The 23,749-nt window shown below is 44.8% G+C and overlaps 1 protein-coding gene across 1 annotated transcript in view; it reads right to left on the bottom strand.

Moving 5' to 3' along the window:
• The window catches only part of LOC148508928 (NXPE family member 2-like), a 215,316-nt gene that overhangs the window by 34,166 nt on the left and 157,401 nt on the right, over positions 1 to 23,749 (bottom strand). Inside the window, exon 5 of the mRNA XM_088443817.1 lies at positions 16,163 to 16,381. Coding sequence (XP_088299943.1) covers positions 16,163 to 16,381 — 219 coding nt within the window. The remainder of the gene's footprint in view (positions 1 to 16,162; positions 16,382 to 23,749) is intronic.

The following is a 23,749-nucleotide window of genomic DNA, read 5'->3' as shown; positions in this document are numbered from 1 at the left end:
GCCATCTACAGTGAGTACACACATGTGCTTATCAGTCTCAGCCTGCCGGTCAGCTGTACAGGCTATCTGTGCAAAGAAAGACCCCCTGCGGTAGACATGAGCAGTATCACATTGCATAGGTTCAGTTGTAAGTGCACAATTAGCGGCAATATGGCTGAAGCCACCACATCGGAAACACTGAGTCATATTAATGTCTAGTCGTTTACGGGGCAAGAACCTTCCCGGCCTGGCAGGCCTGTCTCCAGGTTCTACACCCTCAGTCTTAGGTACATTCCATCGCCCAGCACCCTTCTCCCCTGGAACAGTCTTACCAGTGTCTCTGGGAGTTCGCCGGTGCGCCATCGGGGCTTGGTGGGGCATACTCATCAGCTCCTCAGCCGCCATGTACCTCTCCACCAGCTCGACCAACTGGTCCGCGGACTTAGGGTCTGCATGGCTCACCCATTTGCGCAGAGTCGCAGGTAATGATCGCAGGTACCGGTCCATCACGACCCTTTCCACGATCTGTGGTCCCATCAGCGTCTCAGGCTGTAGCCATTTTGAGGACAGATGGACGAGGTCATGCATCTGTGAACGTGGAGGCTTGTCCATATGGAACTCCCAGCGGTGGACCCATTGGGCACGAACAAAGGTGGTGACTCCCAAGTGAGTTAGGATCTCCTGTTTTAGTTTTTTATAGTCCTTGGCATCAGCCAGGCATAAGTCAAAATAGGCCTTTTGTGGCTCCCCAGACAAAAAAAGGTGCCACCAGACTTGCCCACTGCTCCTTGGGCCAACTCTCCCTTTCGGCCGTTCTTTCAAATGTAGTGAGATAGGCCTCCACATCATCGCCCGAAGTCATCTTCTGGAGGAAGTGACTGGCTCGTACGGAGTGAGTGGTGGTGGGAGGACCAGTACCAACATCTCTGGGCCGGGCGATCAGGTGCTGTACCACCTCTTTTATGGCCTGGCTGTTTTCCGCTAAGGCCCGGCGGGTTTCCTCGATGGCAACCTGTTGTTGCCCCTGGGCGGTCTCCAAGGCCAACAGTTGCACCCTGGTGGATTCCTGCTGAGCCCAGGTAGCTTCCTGCTGAAGTTTGTTCGTCTCCTGCTGAGCTCTGGTAGATTCCTGGTGAAGTTTGTTTGTCTCCTGCTGAGCTGCTGTAGCTTGGAGCAAGGCCTTAACAATGTCCTCCATTTTGTCCTGGGGTGTAGGTTGGAAGCTGAACCTTGCCTCTCTGAGCATTGGCTGACGCCTCCCCTATGGGACTCCAAGGACACAGTGTTATTTCCACACTCACAAATTGGGTGTCTGTCCCTTTAATTTTTAAATGGAAAGTTTTCCTCTTGCTGCAACTTTAGTGTGTGTGGTTGCCCGCATTCTCCACCATATTGTGACACAGTTAGGTTAGGTGGTCCCTCTCCTGGGTAGAGGACTCCTTCCTTACACACACACACAGCAGCAGGGAAGCAGCACACCAGTCTGGATGCAAGTACAAGCTGGTCGGCGCCAGTCTTTATTGTACAATGTCAGAAATAACACAAAGAAAACATAAACGTAAATCCTAGCCCTTTCGGGGCACTAACTTCACAGGTAGTTCCCTCACTTCCAGAACCTGGCAGGGCCTAATGCCCTCGCCAGCAACAAAGCACAGCACAGTACTCACAGATAGGTTTTCCAAGTGTCTCTGAGCAAACTCCCTGTCTGCTCTCCCAGGTGAGACAATCAGCCCTCAACACACTAGGCTTATATTGGCCACTCTCAGGTGGGAACCCAATCAAGCCTGTTACCAGGCTGCGAGAACCAAAACCTGGAGTGGCCGTGGGTGGAGCCCTCCCTCTCCTCTCACCCACAACCCCCAGGTCCCAAACCGGCTTTTCAAAAAGCCAAAACTCAAGCCTGCTACAGTGCAGACTTTCTCCTGGGGGTTTAGAACACATAAGACAGGAATCTGGGACCAATGTACCTGCCACAGACCACTTTACCAGTGATCCTATCACAATATATATATATTAAATCCATCATAAATAGAATCTCATGCATAAACACCGCACATTATGCACAGTTGCGCTGTTAACATGAAGCACATTAGCGAATGCACAATATCCTGCATGCAAATGCTGTTTATTAGCTGCAGGCATGCACATCTGCCCCAAATCAGATAAACCTAACTAGCGTCTTTTCCCAAACCCCTAATACTTACATAATGCATACTCACATAAAAGGTTCCATAGCTTTAAAGTATAAGATCCAAGTTTTATTCATTTATTACAACTGCTGTGAAATAAAGGCTATTTTGGTATCTAAGGTTTAATACGTGATAAGTATGCCGTTTTTGGTATTATACTGATCTCCACTTTCTCAACAGCTTTCCGGTATCATCGGTGTGAAGATCGCAACATGCATTCTCAACTTATGGACCGTAGAGATATAAAGCATCAAAATGTATTTTGTGAAACTAACAGCTTAGATTTGCATGCAGGGGGAATAGAGGAGACAATAGGCTGTCGGAGGCTGGTCTGTGTCCATTTGAATCAACCTGTTAAATACCCTGTAACAGATGCACCCGCACTGGGAACCAATGGGATCAGCAACAAACCTCTCTATTGTGTTGTCTCTTTCTGTAAGGGTATAAACGTGTGTATTGTGACCCCAGTCTGGAGTCTTCTTGCTGATTGACGGAGGTTTCTTGCTGATGCTGGTATCTGGTCCAGAGCGCGTGCGTATGTATAACTGTATCTTGGGTCTGTATAATTCTTTGCGCTAAATTGTACTTAGATCACAGCGTGTAACTGACTGTACTTTACTTGAATAATACTTTGTGCTTTGGAAACACATGTTCAAGGTCTAAAGTCTTTATTTTACTGTATGACTGCGTACGCAAATAGCGTCAATTTTAGAGGTTTATAGGCAGGTTTTAGAAGGTATAGGTAGGAGCATATAGAGTTTCAAATGCAGTATCCTTACCTACGAGAAGCGGCAGATTATCCCGCAGTTTGAAGATAGTATTGTACATTATTGTTGTTTTATCAATTACATTTCTTTATTTGGACTGGGACGGAGGAGGCATTACAACATATGCTAATATATCTTAATGGGCTAGATACCCCTATTAGATTTACACATACAGTGCATGCTGACTCTATTGAGTTTTTGGATGTTATTGTATTTGCTACCGTCACTGGGTATGGTCACAATCTGTACAGAAAAAGTACATACCACAACAAATTATTAGTTGACAGCTACCATCCACAATCCCTAATAAGAATCTACCAAACTCACAATTTTTTAGAGTTTTGCGGAATAATTCAGATCCAGTGATCATGGACATGCAACTTGAGGATATGAAGACTCATTTTAGTGCAAGAGGCTTTACAGATGAGATTATTGCTCAATGCCTCACAAAAGCAGGGAGGCTTTATACCACTGGTGGTAATAAAAGAACTCGACAGACATCCAATAATACATTTGTGATTACTACCACATATGATACAGCAGATCCAACATTGAGGAGAGCTATCAAACGGAATTTGCTGATAGTGGACTCAGACCCTGTATTGATTGTAGATTATCAGGAAGAACATTGATCAGTTATAAAAAGGGTACCTAATTTAAAGAATCTTCTTATAAGACCAGAAATGGGCTTGTCTCAAAAGAGGGGCACTTGGTTGCAGAGCCGGTGCAAGTTTTCCAGGTGCTCTAGGCAAAGTTACAAAATACCATCCCTGTTCTCCCAATTATTCCCACATACATACCCTTACAGCAATTTTTTAGTGCCTGCACATCCCCTTACTGCGTCTCCACGCCACCCAGCCCCCTGTTTCAGCTCCATAGTCATACACTGTCCCAAGTCTGGCAAAAGATGTGCAATCCATCTCCATAGGATGCCCATCATCAGTTTCATTAACATAAAGTAGCTGCTGTGACAAAATTCGCAGTCACTACTGTAACAGCTTCCACATCTGAATCACCCCCTTAATGTCATAGAGATTTGTTCTATTTTAATAGAAATCAAGAGCTTGGTAAATTTAGAACTCTAAAATCCATATTAGATAAAATATAGATATTGCTCATTAATTTTCTGCTGCAGGTGTAGATGAAACTTGTGATTCTTGTGACAACTTTGGGTAATTAGCCTGGTAGATTGGTGTTAGTGGTGCAGTGATTAGATGCATAATTAGAGTCCACACATTGCATTCCAGTAAAACAAATGAAAAATGGTGCTTTTACTTCAGCATGGACATCAGGAAACAGAAATAAAATAATAAACAACCTAGCCCTTTCTTAGGGCACTAGCTCACTTCTTGAGCCCTCTCTATAGAAGCAGCTAATCTGCATGAAAGTCTCTCCCAGTCTGAGATTTGGGGTCTTTCCTGCTGCATGCAGGACTGGACACTGGCCTCCTGGTCTGGTATAGCTTTCTCAGCTTGTTGGCTGCCGCCTCTCACAAGGACAGTGTCAGAGGTATATGGATCTGCCTGCCTCCTTGCAGCTATGATCCTGACCACCTAGTCTGCTTCACTCACACTGCAGACCCACCTGGACTGTCTGGCTGTGTTCACCAGCAGCCTCACCTGGGCTCTGGTCATACGGCCACCATTACACATCTTCCCACAATGCTTTTGTACTCTGTGTGGGTGGATCTCTCCTGCCACACACAGAATCTGCTGCTCTCCAGCACCATCTCTGGTGATACTGCCACACTCTGAAGAAACAGCGACAGGACTCTTCACTGGTGGGACTTGTAAAGCAACTGGAGATAGTGTAACAAGAATGGAGACAAAATTGTTTAATTGGCCAGACAATTCTTGCAGTTGTTGATTCATGAGTTGCAGACTGGTCTCATAATTACCATGGCCCAATGCAGCAACTACTAAGCTTGCTTGTTTTTGGCTGTTGAAACTGTCACGAACTGTATGGGAAAAGCCAGAGGGTATTGTGGCTAGGGAACAAGCAGGTGAGTGACAGCTAGGTCTCCCTATTGCGGCCAAACCCAGGTTTGGCTCGACCTGCCCAGATTCACGGAGTATAACTCACTTGGTGGTCTTCACCAGTGACCCCCCCCAATTGGGATATGGGTTTTGCTGCATCAAGAGAGCAGGTCGCGGCCCTCTGGACAGGTACCTGGGAGTAGCAGGAAGTCTGGAACTATATTAGCATGAATACCTGAACACAAGAGATGAACTTGATACTTGAACATAGGAGATTAAGTGAATACTTGAACACAGGAGTTGAAATGAATACTTGAACACAGGAGTTGAGCTAATACTTGAACACAGGAGTAGAACTGAATACTTGAACACAGGAGTTGAAATGAATACTTGAACACAGGAGTTGAAATGAAAACTGGAACACAGGAGTTGAAATGAATACGGAAACACAGAAGTTGAAACAAATACTTGAACACAGAAGTTGAAATTAATACTTGAACACAGGAGTTGAAATGAATGCTTGAACACAGGAGAATGTACAGGAATAGCTAGAGGTCCAGCTGAAAGCTAACTAGCAATTAGAATGAAAGCTGACACCACAGGAACACAGGGAGGCATTTAGAGAGCTGAGCAGCACACTAAAAGATAACACAGGGATTTACAAGAAACACTGGAGTTCTGTGAGAGCTGAAGTAACACGCAGGGAATTAGCATGGAAGCTAATATAAGTAACACCGGTGGTCAGCGTGAGGGTTGAAACAACATATTGTAAATGCTTCGTGGAAAACATCGGAGAGCGTAATAATCACATGAACAGCAAAATTGAACAGCAATTTCCCATTCCTGGAGTTACACCTAAATACTCCTGGGTAGCTGGTCATTGGATCAGAGGATTAGCTGAGTGACCACAGAACTACCTTGGGAGAGACTATTGATGAACACACACACAAAACCTAGCACTAATCAAGCCAGAAAATCAAATATTAGTGCAGCAGTAAAAGAAAGAGGTGATCGTCAACCTCACTAGCAGAAACAAGATATGAGATTACTGCACTCTAATATTTATATTGGGACATAGGAGCAACACATGGATAATTAAACAGAATAATTGGCAATTTATTTGACTTTGAGAAAAAGTGACATATAATTATAAACATATAAACAGAAGCCAATATTCCAATGTATATCAATTATTGTCTCATAACAACTCTAAAAGGAAAACCATAATAATCACATTCATTTAAAACCTAAATATATGGAGTTGATCATACTCCAATAAAATTGTATCTCAATAATCAGATACACATTAGGACATAAGTCTGTGAATAAACAGTTCCAGATAGTATTACTAAAGAAACCTCATGTGGGTACTCTGTCCAATGGTGTGTTCAGGGCAGGATTAAGGCTTGTGGGGGCTCCGGGGCAACTAAGTTGTGGGGGCCCTATCAATAAAATTACCATGTCCCAATGCAGCAACTACTATGCCTCTTACCTTGTCTCCGGACTCTACACTGACCGGCAAGCTGGTAGCATGTCCGTGACACTGCTGGGAACCAACTCCTGGCAGCATAGCGGACATGATCTAGTACACTGCCGGGGCAAATGCAGAATTTTGAGTGGGGCATTAGAGAGAGAGAAAAGGGGGGAGAGAGAGAGAGGTGAAAAAGGGAGAGGGTGGGAGTGAGGCAGAGAGGGAGAGAAAAATAGAGGGAGAGAAAGAGAAACAGAGAGAGTGAGGGGACGGAGGGAGAGAGGCAGGGATGGAGGGAGCGGTGAGAAATGGAGAGAGAGAAAGAGAGGGAAGGGAAGAGAGATAAAGTTACTTAGTAGACAGGAGGAGTGTGGATATAGTTCAGGTAATGGAAGTAAATATCAGTGTCCCACGTTGCAGAGATGTTATGGCAGAATATAATTATACAACTGTGCACCGTCAGGTGTGCTCAGTGCCCATCACTAGCTCACAGTCCCCCAGAACATAACATTTCCTCTGCATTGGGCTTTATACATATCATTTCCTCAGGGGTATGATGCTAAGATTCTGTGGATCCGAAAACCATTGTGTCATTGACTAGCGCTGGCTGGTCCCCCCCCCCCCTCCTTTTTTCCTCCTCTCTACTTCTCATTTCTTTCTTTTATCTTTTCTCACTTCTACCAGTTGTTTTCCTCTTCTCTACTTTCCTATACTATTATTTTAATTTCAATAAGGGAAAACATGCCCAGTTAATTACCTTTGTCATGTTGAAGTTTTTATTATAAAGCTTTGTATGGATTTTTCTGTAACTACTGTATGCAGGGGCGTCTTAAGAGAGGAGGAAGCCTGTGTGCACTCCCCGTGTGGGGCCCCCTCCCCTCTCCCCTCTCCCCGGTGGCTGGCAGCCAACTGATGCAGCAGGCCAGCCACCGGAGCATTAGTAGTCTACTGCGCAGAATGACGGAAAAATGGCCGCCGCGGCCATTTTCCTGCGTTCTGTGCATGCACAGTAGACTCAGGGCACACTCTAGTGCCCGGAGTCTACTGCGCATGCGCAGAACACCGGAAAATTGCCACGGCGGACATTTTTCTGGCATTCTGCGCAGTAGACTACTAATGGACCCGGGGGCCCGTGTGCCCCGCACACCCTGCACCCATTATAGATACGCCACTGACTATATGACATTTTCTGTAAATTTAAATAAAAAAAAAAAGAAAATGATAGTGTCCATCTTAGAGAGAGAAAGGGAGGGAGATAAAGAGATAGAAGTCATGAAGGACATATAGAGAAAGAGAGAGAGAGGGAGGGAGGGAGGGAAGGGAGAAAGGGACAGAGAGGTAGAGGGAGGGAGATAGAGAGATAGAAGTCATGAAGGACATATAGAGAAAGAGAGAGGGAGGGAAGGGAGAAAGGGACAGAGAGGTAGAGGGAGTGAGATGGAGCTTGGGACAGAGAGCGCGCACTGACACACACACACTACCTGTTGACAGGGCCGGCAACAGAAAATTTGGGGCCCGGTACACTGATATCTCTGGGCCCCCCCACCCTTGGGAATCTGGTGGTCAGAGTCCTTACACCGGTACCCTGACAAGGTTAGGATACCGTAACCCTCTCCCTTCTCCCTACCTATAACTCTCCCTCCCCGATGCCTAAACCCAATCTCCCCCCTTAGTGTCTAAACCTAACCCTCCCCTAGCTAGTGCCTAACCCTAACCCTCGCCTTAACCTCATTACTTACATTCGGAAACCCAGCTGCCATGATGCCGGCACCGGTATTCTGACAAGTGTCGGGATTCCGGTGTCGGCATTCTGAATGCCGGAATCCCCGCGGTCGGGATTATGACTACTTCCCTCCTATTCACACACACATACATTTATCTATCTATCTATCTATCTATCTATCTATCTATCTATCTATCTATCTATACCCCATTCCAACTAACGACTGCACTCAGGGATTTTTTAAAAAAAAGAGACAACACAGTCATCATTTGGTCGACGTTTCAATGCAACCGCCAATTGATGGCTGTGTCGTCTCTTTTTTAAAAATCTCTGAGTGCCGCCGTTAGTTGGAATGGTATGTGCGGTGTATGCTTACACTAATTGCGGAGGGCAACGGGGTCCTTTCAGTGCTTTTCTGAGTGCAGGATATTTTTTTCTTTATATATATATATATATATATATATATATACACCCACACATATACACATAATTTACATTGCTGTCTTATAAAAAAAAATACCTAAAAAATAAGATAACAATAAGTAGTTACTGACCTGGCCTGAGAGACCCTTTCTACATGCCTTTATCAGCTGGACCACCTAAAGAGGAAGACTTGGAGTGTGGGGAGGAGGCGCAAGAGAGGGGGGTCGGGTGTGCCATGAGATGGGAGGTCGGGTGTGCCGCGAGAGGGGGGGGTCGAGGGTACCACGAGGAGGGGGATCAGTGGGCCGCGAGGGGGGGTCAAGAGTGCCGCGAAAGGGGGGCGGTCGAGGGTGACGCGCAAAGGGGTGGCGCGAAGGGGGGGTCGGGTGTGCCACGAGAGGGGGGGGTCGGGGGTAGGATGGTGAGGAACAGGAAGCAACAGTTTGCTGGATCAGTGCGGGGTAAGTGTGGATGCGGGCCCAGGAGGGAGGAACTCCGGCCCCTGCGTGTCACTCACAGTGACTTTGGGGAAGGAAGGGTGACGGTGGGAGGAGCTTCTGCTGCTGCAGCTACTTGTCTACAACAGCACAGCACACACAGTCGTTTAAAATGTACGAGGTGACCATGTTGCTGATCCATTTTTTTTCTTTCCCTGCATCCTTGGGGGCCCCCTGACCCGTGGGGCCCGGTACTGGTGTCCCCTTAGTTCCCCCCTGTCGCCGGGCCTGCCTGTTGAAGACTGCTGCAGCATGATTTGGCTTCTGAAGGGGGCGGGCAATTCACGACATTAGGCTCCGCCCCCTGATACACCCGTGAATCGCGTCTTTATGTCAGTGAGGGGGCGGGGCTTCATCATCAGCCACGGACCGGCCCATCAGTGACTGCTCACAGTGTGCTGTCTGTCACTGCTGTCGGGAGGTGGCCAGAGAAGGTATAAGTGGCAGGTAATGTTTGTGGCAGTGTGGGGGCCCCTAATGTGTGGGGGCCCCTGGATGACCGCCCCGTCTGCCCCGCCTATAATCCGGCCCTGGGTGTGTTGTATATTTATTGATCCCTAAAAAGGAAATACAAAATGCCTATAGCTTATTGGCAGCTCTCTCTGTAGTTATTGAATAACAGTGTAGTAGATTGAACCCGTCACAATGGTAAATCCGGCCAAGGTGTAACAAGATCATGGACAGTACAACATAGCTCAGCCATATTAGAGATGGGAACTGATCACATAGTCCGGTAGGGGACCTGCAAGATGATATTGCTTGTCCTGTACAGGGTGTTTCAGGACATGACCGCCTGGCCAATTTCCACGATGCTTCTAGGGCCTTCTGACCTTACGTACCTGCGGCCTAGCCTGACAGCAACAACTCCTATGGCCTAGCCTGACTTCCCCTCGCCCAATGCCTAGCGCCGAGCTACAAAGATCACAGCCTAACGCCGACAGCAACAAATCCTACAGCCTAGTGCCGAATTACAATGACCCACGGCCTAGCGCCGACTTACAGTGACCACGGCCTTGTGCCGAATTAACATGCCCCATGGCCTTGCGCCAAATTACAATGACCACGGCCTAGTGCCGAATTAAAATAACCCACGGCCTAGTGCTGAACTACAATGACCTACGGCCTAGCGCCGAACCCTGGTGGTCTAGGGAGGGATGAGGGACTTACCAGTCCTGGGGCCTTTGGATGAGCCGAGCCTCGCCCAGCCTCCTTGTGGTCTTCACCGGAGGTGGAACAACTTCTGCCTCCTCTAGGCTTCCTGCAGCCTTCACCGGGGCAGCAGTGGCCGACTAGCTCTTTTACGTCGCACACTGCTGCCCCAGGGCCTCCGGTGCCTTCTCCGTCCTCACTCCTGGTGGGCGCCGGTCTGCAGCTCTTCGCCTAGTGGGCAGCGCCCTGGGTGAGCTCTTTTTCAATGGCCGCCGCCCTGCGGGACTTCCGTCATCTTCGTTCTTCTATCTTCTGGATCTCTTCACCGCTCCGTCCCCGCCGTAGCACTTCCTGTGCCCTCCTCGCACCAGCTAATTCAAGCCAACGCCAGGGGGCGAGGTGATGACGAGGCGAGCTGCGATTGGCTCGCCGCAGCCATCCCCTTCTGGCTGCCAATCTGTGAGCCCTCATTGGTTCACAATCGGCGCCAAATTCAAAGGGGCACGTGCCGATTGGCTGAGTCTGAATCCACCAGGATTCAGACTTGCCATCACGCACTTGGAGTAGCGGCGGCAATCTGGGTTGTATTTTAGCCAGAACTGCTCGCAATGTTGTGTTGGGAAAAAGCTACCATAAGCACTACGAGCAGCTCCGATGGCTCTCGATGTTCCCGATTAATCCTACAACTGCCGGAGATGACGTGTGTTGCGAGTGGCAAAGGGGCGTCTTTATACAGGGGCGAGCGCATAGTGCGGCCACTCGCTATTACTTAGTGGGCGGCTTTACGTGACGCAGTGCGAACACATGATTTAAATAGCCGGCCCCTTTTAGCCAGTTAGCAGACGCAAATAGCGTCCGGGTCTGAATCAGTCCCTTTGTGTTTACTTTAAAGTAATTGACTGATCAGTCTGGGGTTTTTCTAGTCTGCTGAAAAATCTGTTTTGCTATATTTACATATATGTATTATTGAGAATGTTATTGCATGTATAGTGTATTGAAGTAATTGAGAAACTGTATTATTCATAGTTATAGCTAAAGAGGTGTTGCAGCAGTTAGGATAAAGAAGCCTATTTAACTATACAGATAATTATTGTATATTGCATATTTACTACAATATTGCTAACTACGGTCTTATATTTGTCATAATTAATTTGTGTTAAATTGACTGTCATTTGTATGGTGATCATTATTTTCTCCATTGTAACAGCTCCTGGACTCACATCCTCTTATAATTGCTGTCATGTTATGTCATTTTACTGTGTGTATGGGGCAAACCTCTCTGTCTGTCTGAGAAGGATAAGGAAGATCCATTGGAACTACCATTCCAAATGTAAGGTACCATCTAAAGTTAACTTTTCTGTGCACAAAGTCGGACTGGGCCACCAGGGAGTTGGGTAATTCCCTGTTGCCCCCACTGATTTTAGGCCATGCCACTTTCTGAGAGGTAGCCGGGCTTAGTGGGCCGCATTCGCACGTAGGAGGGGGGCGCGGAGGGAACACACAGCATGCTGCAGCAACAAGCCCAGATGCCGGGCATCTGTTATGTCATACACTAGCATCATCCAACCCCTGCTGTCCCAGGCTCCCTTCATTCAATTCCTTGCTCCACCTACTGTCATATGTGTGTGGAGGGGATGCAATCGGGAAACCGACTGACATGATCCCGACAGCCGGCTTCCCGACTGCTTTATACCGGCGTGGGTTAAATGACAGGCATCTATATCTAGATGTCTGTCATTTTCCTGATGCCGGGAGGCAGGCGCCCGGCATCCCGATCGAAGGGATGCCGGGCGCCGCGAGCGGACAGCCGCGGGGGGGAGGGTTAGGTTTAGCGCACCCGGGGGGGCTTAGGGATTAGGCACCCCCCCGGGAGAGTTAGACTAGGGGGAGGGAGGGTTAGGGTTAGGCAACCCCGGGGGGGGGACTTAGGGTTAGGCAGCGGGGAAGGGGGGGGTTAGGGTTAGGCACTTACAGGGGGGATTAGGGTTAGGCACTTGGGGGGGAGGTTAGGGTTAGGCACCCCTAAGGAGGGTTAGGGTTAGGGGGGTTAGGTTAGTGATTACTTACCTTAGGACAATCGGGATTTCCAGCGCTGTCGGCCTGCCGCTGCCGGGATCTGTTCAGATGTTGGGCTGCCGCTGCCGCATACCGATTCCGTGTGGAGAGACCAATCAAGATGACAGAGAGTTCAGCAGCACTGAGCACACAGAGAAGAGAAGAAGAAGAAAGTAACCTATGGCCCTGGACTGAACCAGCTGCCTCCAGCCATATTCAGCCCAGTAAAAGTAAGTAGCTGGTAATTGTATTGCTGGATGTACCTTTTAATATTAGCCAATGACCCATTTTTTACCTGTGGTTATGTTATGTACAAGGCTGGTGTGTCTGGGGGGAAGTGATATCATTCCAGTATTGATAACAGAGGTGTTTAGTTGTTTGATTAATTTTGTTAGGTGGTCTGGCTGTCTTACATAGATCTGAACAATCTTCTCTCTCCCCCTTTCCTCTCCTCCCAGCATCTTACTTTGCTTATTATTCCTCTTTTCTTCCTAATGCCTCTAGCACCCCCCTCCCACACAAACACAAAGTGGACCAGCAATTGAAAAATACCTGTATAAAATAAATACTAGTAAAGTACTGTAAAAATTGTATTCTGACATGTTTTGGGCTCAATAATATCATCTGAACTCTGCATTTACCCATAAATCTGGTGTTTCTGTGTGCCGGCATTAATATAGTGTGTAGATGTGTTGACATTAATATAATATATCCCAACGTGTGATGATTTTAATATAATGTGTTTGTATGGTTTTTATACTGTGTGTGTAATTATATTATTATTAATAATATTATTATTAATATTATTATAATATATGTGTGATGGTATTAATGTAATGTGTGGGTGTTATTAATGTGAAGTGGTGAGGGCTGTTAAGGTTATATAGTGGGAATATTAATGTAATCTGTAGTTGATGGGGATAGTAAATGATAATGCTAGTTGGGGTAAGGAGGTAAATTTGAAATAAAGTTAAACTTATTTACTGTTGGGGCTAGTAGGAAGAAGGCCTAAAGTGTTCATCTTTCGAGAAAAAATATCCTGCACCCTCCACAGATCCCACCCCTATTCAGGCTGCTCCCAGAAATTTCCTGGGCTGGTTTTCCATTCCAATTTGCCCTTGGTCCTGTCTGTGTTCCATATCCTATGCCTGCCTGTCCTATCTGTGTTCCATATCCTATGCCTGCCTGTCCTGTCTGTGTTCCATATCCTGCGTCTGCCTGTCCTGTCTGTGTTCCATATTCTATGCCTGCCTGTCCTGTCTGTGTTCCATATCCTGCGTCTGCCTGTCCTGTCTGTGTTCTATATCCTATGCCTGCCTGTCCTGTCTGTGTTCCATATCCTGCGTCTGCCTGTCCTGTCTGTGTTCCATATCCTGCGTCTGCCTGTCCTGTCTGTGTTCTATATCCTATGCCTGCCTGTCCTGTCTGTGTTCCCTATTGTACGCCTGCCTGTCCTGTCTGTGGTCCATATCCTGAGTCAGCCTGTCATGTCTGTGTTCCATATCCTTAGTGTTACCTGTCCTGTCTGTTTACCATTCCTTGTCTGTACTAACTGCATTCCCTATGTCCCTGGCTCATGCAGCTGGTACTTAGAGGTGCCTTTGAGGGGACAATAAAATGTATTCTAGGGCAGGTTGGAAGTTTTTCAGCTGGCTCCTAACATTGCACTCCCTTTGTGAGCCTTTCACATCCCAGTCCGACACTGTCTGTGCCCACACTAACACCTAGAGTACCACATGTCCACCAATCTTCTTTCTAATTGTATTGATAATGAATCTTCCACCATAAACAAGACTACATGATATATCTTAGTTTCCCCTCTCCCCCTCTGATAATTGCCCTAGTCATTGATCCCGTGGCTAACAGATTTAGGATTAACCCCACCAACATCTGAAAATACAATTAAGTATACAAAATTGCTATTTGTTTAGAATGGTTAAAACTATCGACCTCTGTTCACCACTATTGGCCAGGATCTATTTCATTGGTCAAAGAACTTTATGGCCTATAGTAGATCAGTAAGATCATGGTAGTAATAGATGAATGTCCTCCCTAGAATCTTTTATTTTTTGCAGACTTTGCTAGTTGAGGTACTAGATCAGACTAGTGCTAACCTACAGACGGCTTGCAACCATTTTATCTAGAACCATAGAAAACCCAGATCATGGAAATCTATTTTGGCCAGGGCTCCAGTCACGTGGTAATTGGGGTCCCTCTATTTCTTCACGCCACATTTCTTAGCCAACGTGTGTCTTTGCATATCCCCAACACACTAAACATTAGGTACTGTAGATCTATAAATTGAGTTACTAGTCAGACACTTCCTAAAATTCAACCCATGGCTCTTTCCCCACCTTAGACCAAATTCAGATCACTCTGTCACTTGATTACTCTTTGCACTTGGGATAAACTTAGTAAAAGTCTTGTGTATGGGAGGGTTGGTGTTGAGAACAGAGCACAAACATAGAGACTGGGGTGGTGAAAACATAACAATACAAAACATATAAATGTGGGGGTGTACACTACATTACAGGACACACAGATGAGGATGTATGAGGGACATAACACAGGAAAACAGATGGAGATAAGCACAATAGAGATAGGGGCACAATATTGGGCATACAAATGAAGGGGATACAAAACGGGAGCATTAGGTGCCTGATGGCCATATAAGGAGCATGTGAGAAACACCTTGTTAAACCTTGGGGTATTGCTTCTACGGGAGAACACACCAAAAGGGCTATAGTTATGATACTTCAAGAGGTGGTAGTTTGTAGTGTGCAATACAGTACACTAATATATTGGTACTGTTTATACAACACATAGCGTGCAATAAGATACACAAAGGTGTTAACACTGTGGGAACAGTGCATTGCATGTAATGAGAGGCACTGAAGTGTTAAACTGTGGGAAAAGCATGTAGAGTGCAATCAGAGGCACAGAGTACCGTAGATGTAATAACTCTGGAACTTAAAACCAAAGAGTGAGTGTATCAAAGTACACATATGCACATAGGTCATACTGTAAATGCAAACAGGTGAAATTGGCACAACCACATACACTGGAGCAGAGTCTATGGGGTAAATTTACTAAAATTAGAGATTTTAGAAGTGGAGATGTTGCCCATAGCAACCAATCGGATTCTAGCTATTATCTTCTAGAAGGTGCTAGTTAAATGTTAAGTAAAGTAGAATCTGATTGGTTGCTATGGGCAACATCTACCCTAATGACTCCCACTGGATCCCCGTAAGAGGATATGGAATTTACTCAGTGAAGACCTAGGTCGCGGCCCTATGTAGTTGCTGCCCTATGTGAAATCGACAGTACTTAGCTGGAATGAGGCCTGGAAGCAATGCAGATGGAAATGCGGGTATGGATGAGACCGAACACCGGAATTGATACAACAACGGGAGTAAACTATACTGCAAAGTATAGTACTGATGCAGGAGCATCCATGACTGCTGGTAAAGACTATTTTTTCATGTTTGCTCCCCCTCATATCAAATCTTGGCTATACCACTGCTTAGTACCAGAGGGTGGCTTTGTCTTTTAAATTATTGGTGCTATTCTTTCTAATTTAAGTGTTTTCTTCCTTCTACAAATGTGGCATATATTAAAGGGTCACACAACACCTTAAGTTACATTACATGTAATGTGCCATGGCATTATAAGTATTACATCATCTATAGTGTATTTCCCAAAGTGCCAAGTCTCAATTATCTGTTTAAATGTAGTACCTACTATTTGTTTTTAGTAATTTTTGGTTACCACTTTAAGATGAATGAGAAAAGTCCATAATAGTTAAATACATAAAAATTAGCAGCCTGTTCGAACTGCCAAAAGATTATTTCCCACTTAATTTAAACTGTTTAATCTAATCTGTCTATGGAACAAACATGCCTATATACACTTTGCTTGCTTTTTAATACTTACTTTTTATTTTATTTTCAAAATAGTTCATCCACTGATGCATTGTTGAATCCCCAAACAAGTAAAAGAACTTTCCTTTCATGCATGTGTTTAGTTCTTCCATACTGTGATATGTCTTCATGCTGCATAGTTTTGGGTACCAGATCTCCTTCATGACATATCCACTGGGATATTCTAACTTCATTCCAGTTTTACATTTTTCTTTTGTCTCTGAACTTGAATCTGTATAAAAAGAAATTAAACATTTGCTAATACAATTTATTAACAATAGGAGCACAATAATAAGAATAACACATAAAGGGCATGATTCTGAGGTGTGAGTAAAGCAAAAAAGATCGAGTAACCATGCACCCTGGCAAAACTATGCTACACTGCAAGTGCGTAGAATAGGTGGTAAAGTAATTAGATATATATATATATATATATATATATATATACTTTCCTTTGATGATTTTTTAATATAGCCAACAACTTGTAGATCTGAAAAGAAAAAAATATAAAGCACAAAAGTATATTATCTTCATAAAATAATAGAGCATACAATTCCTGAGATGCAGAGTTGGTGCAAAGTACAGGTTAAAAATGAGCTCATAAAAAGCAACATAATGTTATATTATCTTCAATGTATACAGTTTATGATATACCAAGCTATCAGCTATAATAGGCTTACCATGCTATCCTTTTATTTTACACCAGGACACTCATGAATTACACAGGTTTTGTGGCTTGCTGTCTTTAAGCCTACATTTCACCTGGTTTTAGTCAACCACAGAACCTGTGTAATCTATAAGTGTCCCGGTTTAAAGGGATAGAATGGTAAGCCTAGGTATAGAGGCAAAACAGTTGATAAAAAAGATAGGTTTATTTAATTAGCTCATAAAAAACACAAATAAACAGAAGAAAATAGAATAAACAATACTAAGCTCTAAAAGAGCACTCAGGAGAAATTAGCTCTTAAGTAGAGCAAACATTTGTAAAAAGTTGGAACCATACCAGATTCCAAACAAAAGTTAGCATTTGTTTGCAGGCAGGGTGTTTCTGGATACACCATGTATATTTGTAACAAACTATATGTCCATCTCTTTTTCAAGTTCCCTTTTTGCAAAGGACTCATTTCCAATGAACATAAAACAGTTAGACATACAGGATGTACCCAGAACCACCCTGTCTGCAAATAAACACTAACTTTTGTTTGAAATCTAATAATGGTCCAACTTTTCTACAAAAAGTTGCTCTACTCAAGAGCTAATTTTCCTGTGTGGTGTTATAGGGGGGAATTCAATTGTTTTTTGTATAAACAAACATAATGGGCGCCAATCGGAGCAATTCAATTGTTCCCCCCATATCCGAGTGCCATGTGTCCACCCAGAAGCACCGAGTTTAACCACACAAAGCACCTTAACCAGTCTAAAGTACTGCTTTGCAGACTTATTGCACATTTATGCTCACCACCTCAGGAGGGTGCAAGAGAAATGCCAGCGCCGGTGGCTAGTCAATTCTGAACGGAGCAATGATTAAATTGCTCCGTCGGGCACTCATTAGTCAGAGCTTACATGCTGGGGAAAACAACTGAAATGCCCCCTTAGAGCTTAATATTGGTTATTCCATTTTGTTCTTTTTATGAGCTAATGAAATAAACCTATCATTTTCATCTACAGTTTAGCCTCTAGAGTATACTTGAGAACTTGGCATATCATAAACAGTATACTCTGTGTTGCTTTTTTTAGCGTATTATTATCCTGTTCGTCGCACTTACTCTGTGGGGTATAGTTACTAAAGTGAGAGTTTTTAGAAGTGGAGTTGTTGCCCAAAAGCAACCAATCAGATTCTACTAATCATTTATCTAGCAACTTCTGGAAGATAATAGCTAGAATCTGATTGGTTGTTATGAGCAATAACTCCACTTCTGAATACATTCACTTTAGTAAATATATACCTGCATCTCAGAAACTTAGCATATCAGGAATTGTAATCTCTGTTATATTTTGAATAAATTTTGGAGATAAACTATTTTGCTTTATATTTTTTTCTTTTCAGATCTACAAGCTGCTGGCTGTATAGAAAAATTCTTAAAGAATAAAATATATATATATATATATATGTGTATATATATATATATATATATATATATATATATTAGGGGTGTGCACCGGCCACTTTTCGTGTTTTGTGTTTTGGTTTTGGATCTGGATCTTTCTTCGTGTTTTGGATCTGGATTGGTTTTGCCAAAACCACCCTTCCGTGTTTTGGGTTCTGGGTTTTGTGTTTTGGATCTGTATTTTTTTGAAAAAAAGCATAAAAACAGCTAAAATCACAGAATTTGTAGGTTTTTCTGCTCCTATGCTATTATTAACCTCAATAACCTTAATTTCCACTCATTTCCAGTCTATTCTGAATACCTCACACCTCACAATAGTGTTTTTATGTCCAAAAGGTTGCACCGAGGTAGCTGGATGACTATGCTAAGCGACACGAGTGGGCGGCACAAACACGTGACCCATCTAGGCGTGAAACTGCAGTGGCAGACAGGATGGCATTTAAAAACTAGGCCCCAAACTGTACATAATGCAAAGAAAAAAAAGAGGTGCAAGATGGAATTGTCCTTGGGCCCTCCCACCCACCCTTATGTTGTATAAACAGGACATGCACACTTTAACAAACCAATCATTTCAGCGCCAGGGTCTGCCACACAACTGTGGCTGAAATGATTGGTTCGTTTGGGCCCCCACAAAACAAGCTGGCAATTAATCTGTCCCTGCACAAACTGGCTCTACGGAGGCAAGATGTCATCCTCATCCTCCTCATCCACCGATTCCTCACCCTCTTCAGTGTGTACATCCTCATCCTCACAGAGTATTAATTCGTCCCTGCTGGAACCACAGGTCCCTCTGTACGTTCTGGAGGCTGGTCTCCCTGGAAGAGTTGATAATTCATTTTATGAACATCATCTTCTCCACATTTTGTGGAAGCAACCTCCTACGCCTTTCGCTGACAAGGTTCCCGGCTGCACTAAACACTCTTTCGGAGTACACACTGGAGGGGGGGCCACTCAGGTAAAATAGAGCCAGTTTGTACAGGGACCTCCAAATTGCTTCTTTTTCCTGCCAGTACAGGTACGGACTGTCTGACATGCCTACTTGGATGCTGTCACCGATGTAATCCTTTAACAGACAGACGCACGCTTGTCGCTGCTGCTTTGAGGATTCAAGTGCGGCTACAGCCCACACAATTCACAAAGACAGAAAAAAAAAAAGAATATTTTTATTGTTTGTGGAGCACACTTTGAGGGTTACACCACCCTTTAACAGACAGACGCACGCTTGTCGCTGCTGCTTTGAGGATGCAAGTGCGGCTACAGCCCACACAATTCACAAAGACAGAAAAAAGAAGAAGAATATTTTTATTGTTTGTGTAGAACACTTTGAGGGTGTCACCACCCTTTAACAGACAGACACACGCTTGTCGCTGCTGCTTTAAGGATGCAGGTGCGGCTACAGCCCACACATTTCACAAAGACCGAAAAAAAAAGAACAATATTTTAATTGTTTGTGTAGCACACTTTGAGGGTGTCACCACCCTTTAACAGACAGACGCACGCTTGTCGCTGCTGCTTTAAGGATGCAGGTGCGGCTACAGCCCACACAATTCACAAAGACAGAAAAAAGAAGAATATTTTTATTGTTTGTGTAGCACACTTTGAGGGTGTCACCACCCTTTAACAGACAGACGCACGCTTGTTGCTGCTGCTTTGAGGATGCAAGTGCGGCTACATCGCACACAAGTCACAAACACATTAAAAAAATAGTTTTTTATTTTTTGGAGCACTTTGAGAGTTACACCACCCTTTAACAGACAGACGCACGCTTGTCGCTGCTGCTTTAAGGATGCAGGTGCGGCTACAGCCCACACATTTCACAAAGACCGAAAAAAAAAGAACAATATTTTAATTGTTTGTGTAGAACACTTTGAGGGTGTCACCACCCTTTAACAGACAGACGCACGCTTGTCGCTGCTGCTTTAAGGATGCAGGTGCGGCTACAGCCCACACAATTCACAGACAGAAAAAAGAAGAAGAATATTTTTATTGTTTGTGTAGCACACTTTGAGGGTGTCACCACCCTTTAACAGACAGACGCACGCTTGTCGCTGCTGCTTTAAGGATGCAGGTGCGGCTACAGCCCACACATTTCACAAAGACCGAAAAAAAAAGAACAATATTTTAATTGTTTGTGTAGCACACTTTGAGGGTGTCACCACCCTTTAACAGACAGACGCACGCTTGTCGCTGCTGCTTTAAGGATGCAGGTGCGGCTACAGCCCACACAATTCACAAAGACAGAAAAAAAAAAGAATATTTTTATTGTTTGTGGAGCACACTTTGAGGGTTACACCACCCTTTAACAGACAGACGCACGCTTGTCGCTGCTGCTTTGAGGATGCAAGTGCGGCTACAGCCCACACAATTCACAAAGACAGAAAAAAGAAGAATATTTTTATTGTTTGTGTAGCACACTTTGAGGGTGTCACCACCCTTTAACAGACAGACACACGCTTGTCGCTGCTGCTTTAAGGATGCAGGTGCGGCTACAGCCCACACATTTCACAAAGACCGAAAAAAAAAGAACAATATTTTAATTGTTTGTGTAGCACACTTTGAGGGTGTCACCACCCTTTAACAGACAGACGCACGCTTGTCGCTGCTGCTTTAAGGATGCAGGTGCGGCTACAGCCCACACAATTCACAAAGACAGAAAAAAGAAGAATATTTTTATTGTTTGTGTAGCACACTTTGAGGGTGTCACCACCCTTTAACAGACAGACGCACGCTTGTTGCTGCTGCTTTGAGGATGCAAGTGCGGCTACATCGCACACAAGTCACAAACACATTAAAAAAATAGTTTTTTATTTTTTGGAGCACTTTGAGAGTTACACCACCCTTTAACAGACAGACGCACGCTTGTCGCTGCTGCTTTAAGGATGCAGGTGCGGCTACAGCCCACACATTTCACAAAGACCGAAAAAAAAAGAACAATATTTTAATTGTTTGTGTAGAACACTTTGAGGGTGTCACCACCCTTTAACAGACAGACGCACGCTTGTCGCTGCTGCTTTAAGGATGCAGGTGCGGCTACAGCCCACACAATTCACAGACAGAAAAAAGAAGAAGAATATTTTTATTGTTTGTGTAGCACACTTTGAGGGTGTCACCACCCTTTAACAGACAGACGCACGCTTGTCGCTGCTGCTTTAAGGATGCAGGTGCGGCTACAGCCCACACATTTCACAAAGACCGAAAAAAAAAGAACAATATTTTAATTGTTTGTGTAGCACACTTTGAGGGTGTCACCACCCTTTAACAGACAGACGCACGCTTGTCGCTGCTGCTTTAAGGATGCAGGTGCGGCTACAGCCCACACAATTCACAAAGACAGAAAAAAGAACAATATTTTAATTGTTTGTGTAGCACACTTTGAGGGTGTCACCACCCTTTAACAGACAGACGCACGCTTGGCGCTGCTGCTTTGAGGATGCAGGTGGAATCTAGACGGGATTTGGAACCGAGGACACACTACCTCCATCAATTGTCTAAATCCCACTGCACTAATGGCGGATACCGGACGCACGTCTAACACCAACATAGCAGTCAAGGCCTCAGTTATACGTTTTGCTTCAGGATGACTGCTGTCGTACTTCATCCTCATCGCTAGGGACTGTTGGAGGGTCAATTGTTTAGTAAAAGTAGTGATGTTCCTACTTCCTCTCTGGGATGATGAACAACTCCCAGCAGCAGCAACAGCACTAGGAGGAAGTGGTTCTTGATCTTTCCCTATTTTATTTTTATCGGAGAAAGTTTGGTCCTCCATTTATGTTATATTGATATATATACGTGCGGCTAAAGCGCACACAAACACAGAAAATATTTTTTTATTTTTGCTGGAGAGTAGTGCACTTTGTGGGTTACACCACCCTTTAAGAAATGAGCCAGCCGGCTCTTTACTTATGGGACACAGGCGCACGCTTGGCGCTGCTCCTTTGTTGATGCACGTGCAGCCACAGTGCACACAAGTCACAAACACAGAAAATACATATTTTTTTGGTTTGGAGTGTACTTTGGGGGTTACAGAAACCTTTAACGGTCAAGCCAGCTGGCCCTTTACTTATGACACAGGCGCACGCTTGGCACTACTTTGTTGATGCACGTGCGGCTACTGCGCACACAATTCACAAACACAGAAAAAAATTTTTTTTTTGGTTTGGACTGGAGTGTACTTTCGGGGGTTACAGCACCCTTTAACGGTCTAGCCAGCCGGCCCTTTACTTATGACACAGGCGCACGCTTGGCACTACTTTGTTGATGCACGTGCGGCTACTGCGCACACAATTCACAAACACAGAAAATAATTTTTTTTTTGGTTTGGACTGGAGTGTACTTTGGGGGTTACAGCACCCTTTAACGGTCAAGCCAGCCGGCCCTTTACTTATGACACAGGCGCACGCTTGGCACTACTTTGTTGATGCACGTGCGGCTACTGCGCACACAATTCACAAACACAGAAAATAATTTTTTTTTTGGTTTGGACTGGAGTGTACTTTTGGGGGTTACAGCACCCTTAACGGTCAAGCCAGCCGGCCCTTTACTTATGACACAGGCGCACGCTTGGCACTACTTTGTTGATGCACGTGCGGCTACTGCGCACACAATTCACAAACACAGAAAATAATTTTTTTTTTGGTTTGGACTGGAGTGTACTTTCGGGCGTTACAGCACCCTTAACGGTCAAGCCAGCCGGCCCTTTACTTATGACACAGGCGCACGCTTGGCACTACTTTGTTGATGCACGTGCGGCTACTGCGCACACAATTCACAAACACAGAAAATAATTTTTTTTTTGGTTTGGACTGGAGTGTACTTTCGGGGGTTACAGCACCCTTAACGGTCAAGCCAGCCGGCCCTTTACTTATGACACAGGCGCACGCTTGGCACTACTTTGTTGATGCACGTGCGGCTACTGCGCACACAATTCACAAACACAGAAAATAATTTTTTTTTTGGTTTGGACTGGAGTGTACTTTCGGGGGTTACAGCACCCTTTAACGGTCAAGCCAGCCGGCCCTTTACTTATGACACAGGCGCACGCTTGGCACTACTTTGTTGATGCACGTGCGGCTACTGCGCACACAATTCACAAACACAGAAAATAATTTTTTTTTTGGTTTGGACTGGAGTGTACTTTGGGGGTTACAGCACCCTTTAACGGTCAAGCCAGCCGGCCCTTTACTTATGACACAGGCGCACGCTTGGCACTACTTTGTTGATGCACGTGCGGCTACTGCGCACACAATTCACAAACACAGAAAATAATTTTTTTTTTGGTTTGGACTGGAGTGTACTTTTGGGGGTTACAGCACCCTTAACGGTCAAGCCAGCCGGCCCTTTACTTATGACACAGGCGCACGCTTGGCACTACTTTGTTGATGCACGTGCGGCTACTGCGCACACAATTCACAAACACAGAAAATAATTTTTTTTTTGGTTTGGACTGGAGTGTACTTTCGGGCGTTACAGCACCCTTAACGGTCAAGCCAGCC

Source organism: Taudactylus pleione, unplaced genomic scaffold (genome assembly GCF_031769625.1).
Source record: "Taudactylus pleione unplaced genomic scaffold, aTauple2 ptg000334l, whole genome shotgun sequence".
In the NCBI taxonomy this organism is placed as follows: domain Eukaryota; kingdom Metazoa; phylum Chordata; class Amphibia; order Anura; family Myobatrachidae; genus Taudactylus; species Taudactylus pleione.
The sequence above is the reverse complement of the archived record's forward strand: the minus strand, read 5'-3'. Positions and strand labels throughout refer to the sequence as shown.